The sequence below is a fragment of the Pinus tabuliformis genome, chromosome 6 (genome assembly GCF_031772625.1).
Source record: "Pinus tabuliformis cultivar Carrire ecotype Pingquan chromosome 6, CPIR1, whole genome shotgun sequence".
Taxonomy (NCBI): domain Eukaryota; kingdom Viridiplantae; phylum Streptophyta; class Pinopsida; order Pinales; family Pinaceae; genus Pinus; species Pinus tabuliformis.
Genome location: NC_142292.1, coordinates 971,205,309 through 971,209,575, shown reverse-complemented (window position 1 = coordinate 971,209,575; position 4,267 = coordinate 971,205,309). Strand labels below are relative to the sequence as shown.

Here is a 4,267-nt window from a genome sequence, read left to right as displayed (position 1 = left end):
TATCATATACATTATTTTTTCAATTATATTTTTCCTTGTTGATCCTCTGCTCTTCTCCTGAATTAGGAAGAAAATTTTTTCCCAAATTATCATTCATCGAGTAAGCAGGTAATTATTTGGGTTTTGATCATTACTCAATATATAAATGAAGTGAGTTTCTCTATACTTCATGTGAATTTGACCACCAAATTCAGGGATAGTAACATAATATAGGTCAATTGTAAATTTCCTCCTAACATGGCTCCTTAGGACTGTGATAGGAGCATGCCATAGCCAACAAGTACATCATCTATAGCACATCCATCACAATACTTTTGACTGAGATTTGAGTTAATACAACCACCAAATCTTTGATTACACCCATGATTTTTACCCTTCTAGAGTTAAAATAGTAGAGATATTTATATTCTCTAGATATACAGTCCCATTGTTCTCATTATCTCTTTTGGCATTATATATTGTGATGCACCTTAGTACAACATACAATTATGGAGATTTTGATCATGTATTTTTAAATAGATGTAGAAAGGAGGGACGAGACTATCTTCTTTCTCTATACAAGGTCCAATATTTACTTTAGGATGATTGTCTTCGGTGTTTATGATATTAGTGATTAAAGTGTTATCAAAATCTTGAGTAATCTTTGATTTCCCTATGAAGTGATCAACATCAATTTTAAAAGATAGGAGTTTAACAGTTTGATTAAGCGAAATTGGGATCTTGATTTTATTTAATTCATTCAATAAAATAAAAGAATTTGGATGAATAACAACATCTTCTTTGACTTTCTTTTCATTTGTAACCCTCTTGTTAACCATTTTTGGTTGATTTTAATTACTTTCTTTCATTTATCTTTGTTGTATTTCCTCCTTGGGTTGGGTTACTTATCGTTGTTTTAGAACTTTTCTTTGCCTTAAATCATATTTTTTTCATCTGTGCTTCAACAGTGTTAACAAAATATTGATATTGTAACATCTAAGGATTTGTACTTGTATAATCTATATCTTGGTCAAAAGAATATTCATTTAATTGCATTTGACATTAGTTATTGTACGAACAAGTTAATTCATATCTTAACTAATTTAACCTATATTGTACGAACAAGTTAATTCATATCTTAACTAATTTAACCTATATTCGTATCTCATCGATCCTTTCCTTATCTGCTATTTTCCTTATTTTTCTATTCAATAACTAATATACTCCTGGTTTTAATGTGTACCCCTCAATTCTATCCATAACTGGGTTCCAGTGGCATTTCTTGGATGAATTTGTATGCCTCTTCTATTCGTCCAGCACGACCTAGAAGATCCACTATGCATGCATAGTGCTCATAACTGGGTTCCAGTGGCATTTCTTGGATGAATTTGTATGCCTCTTCTATTCGTCCAGCACGACCTAGAAGATCCACTATGCATGCATAGTGCTCAACCTCAGGAGTGATATCATAATCTTCACTCATGCTCTTGAAATATAGCCATCCTTCCTCGACGAGGCCTGCATGGCTACACGCAGACAGAAGCGAAATAAAGGTAATACTGTCTGGCCTCAACCCTGCTTCATCCTCCTGCATTCGAAAAAAATATTTTATGGCTTCCTCCCCACGCCCATTAATTCCCTGCCCTGCAATTACTGTATTCCACGACACCAAATCTCTCACTGGCATTTCATCGAAGACTTTGCACGCAGTTTCTATACTCCCACATTTAGCATACATGTCTATGAGGGCATTTCCCACCAAAACATCAGCCTCTATTTCACTCTTAATTACATACCCCATGAATCTCCTTCCCCTGTCGCACAACTCCCAAGTATCCGCAGGCCGGGAGCAGAGCCGTAATGGTGATCCAATTAGGCTCCACGGCATCACTCTGCATTCCACGAAACAATTCTAGGGCCTCTTCAGGATACCCATTTTGAGAATAACCAGAAATCATAGAATTCCAAGAGACGGCATTTCTATGAGAGATTGTGTCAAACACTTGGCCTGCAATGTCTAATCTGCTGCATTGAGAATACATGACCACAAGGGCATTCTCTACAGCCACATCATGCTATACTCCATTAAGTCGAATTATGTGATTATGAATCTGTTTGCCCGGAAATATGTCTTCTTACTGGGAAATTCATTATTCCCGAGGTAGATTTTTAGCCTCTACTCACTATCTGGTTAAAACTGGTCTTTTAACAGACGTTGGATTGTTCTGACCCTTCTAACTTTCATTTGTTGATTTGCAGATTAGCACTCTTGCAAGTTTATGGTTCATTTCATTATTTTTATCCATTTTTGCTACTGGCATACTAGAAATGCGATGGAGCGGGGTTGGCATTGATGAATGGTGGAGGAATGAGCAGTTCTGGGTGATTGGAGGTGTGTCTGCTCATCTCTTTGCAGTCATTCAAGGATTACTAAAGGTCCTTGCTGGCGTTGACACAAACTTCATTGTTACCTCAAAAGCTTCAGATGAAGGTGGTGATTTTGCAGAGTTGTATATGATCAAATGGACTGCTCTCTTTATCCCCCCAACCACTTTGCTTATAATTAACATTGTAGGTGTGGTGGCGGGCATCTCATATGCTATCAGTACCGGTTATAGATCATGGGGTCCCCTGTTTGGGAAACTCTTTTTTGCTTTTTGGGTGATTGTTCACCTTTATCCTTTCCTCAAGGGTTTGATGGGTCGCCAGAACCGCACTCCAACTATTGTTATTGTTTGGTCAATTCTTCTGGCATCTATTTTCTCTTTGTTATGGGTTCGTATAGATCCCTTCACAACCAGGATCAAAGGACCAGACCTACAACAGTGTGGCATCAATTGCTAAGTGGCTCAAACATCCATTTGCTGGTCAACCATGTCTATTCCAAAATTAATTTGTGATTCGGAAAGGCTTCTCTGACATCGAAGATCTATACCGCTCAGAGGGCTTGAGCATTCTATTACAGCTTTTTCAGGATTTGATAATTCTCTTACCTAATTTGATGGGATGCTGTTGGCATGTAGATGCAGTGTTCTTGATATTTCTCGTCATTTGTTCTCTAGGGCATTTTTCTTGGCACTTGTGATCCTTCATTTTGGTGATAAGTCATCAAGTAAGATCCACTGAAAAGACGCTGGTAACTGATGGCATTGTGATATTGAAGACAGTTGTTTGTGTACTGTGCTGATTCTGCCGAACATGGCACAATTGCAAGCTATAGTTAAGAAATTTTGACTGTAGTGTGATTCCGTATCTGAAGATAATCTGACCTCCTGTGACAACGCCCAAGAGGGTTTGTGTAATATATTCATCATAAAAAGTGTGTAGTAGTGTAGTAGTTCTCGTAGCATTGATGGTCTGTTTTCTGTAAGATTCTTTGTAACGATATAATATTTTATTCTTAGTTTACTCTTTTGAACTATTATCTCACTACATGCAATGACACGGCTGTTACTTGTAAATAATTGATGACTTTTAACTGATGCCAATCTTACTATGTTCATATTTGTGGTTAAAGGAGCTGAAGCTCTTTCATCATGTACCCTGATGGATTCTAGATTTCTATGAAGTTATTGTTCAACGGATCTTGCTACACGGCCGGTCATGAACTTATAAAACTCCTGCCATCTTTACATTTATAATAGGAAGGAGGTTGAATTGCGTTCATTCAGAAGATGAATGTCTATACTGTGCTGGGATGTTTTGTTGGATGTCTCAGCCCCTGCTATGGAGGGACGTCTTTTTATCATAAAACTAAGCGTTTTTATCATTTTTACTAAGTGATCATTTTCGGTCTGTTAATTTTCTTATAAATCATAATTCTCTTCCTTGTTATTAGGGGAATTCTTCTGGTAAAAAATGAGTCTCCCAATAAAAAAAAGTAATATCAAAATCAACTTTAAAAGAATCAGCCAGATTCAAGATGATAATGTCATTCTTCGAGGTAAACATTTTGGGAGGGGAAACCAATGAGTTCCTGCAAGTGACATTTGAATAATGTCACGAAAAGAGCAGAAAATACAATGAAAATTCATTTTTTTTTTCTCTTGATGTGTTACAAAAATGAATGCAAAGTGGATACTTGTCAGTCGCAGAATTTAATTCCACACACAATGAGTTCCTACGAGTACAAGTTACATTTGAAAAAGAGCAGAAAATTAATGTCATGAAAAGAGCAGAAAATGCAATGAAAAAAATGAGGAGACTCGGTTTAGAACTTCAAAATTTTGTATTACTAACCAGGCCTTGGTGACGGATAAGCTGAGACTCCGATTTGAGTAGTAGGAAA

The 4,267-nt window shown here is 36.7% G+C and overlaps 1 protein-coding gene across 2 annotated transcripts; it reads left to right on the top strand.

Annotated features, from left to right (window-relative positions):
• The first annotated feature begins 1,347 nt into the window (after positions 1-1,347).
• Positions 1,348-3,411, top strand: LOC149262229 (putative cellulose synthase A catalytic subunit 8 [UDP-forming]). Of its 2 annotated transcripts, none has more exons than XM_089383639.1 (2): positions 1,348-1,532; positions 2,239-3,411. In XM_089383639.1, the coding sequence occupies exons 1-2, from the start codon at positions 1,461-1,463 to the stop codon at positions 2,821-2,823; spliced, it is 657 nt and encodes a 218-aa protein (XP_089239765.1). In that variant the 5' UTR covers positions 1,348-1,460; the 3' UTR covers positions 2,824-3,411. The 2 variants fall into 2 exon arrangements, 1 of the variants encoding a protein (XP_089239765.1); XR_016249120.1 differs by lacking the exon at positions 1,348-1,532 and adding an exon at positions 1,543-2,140.
• Positions 3,412-4,267: the final 856 nt, after the last annotated feature.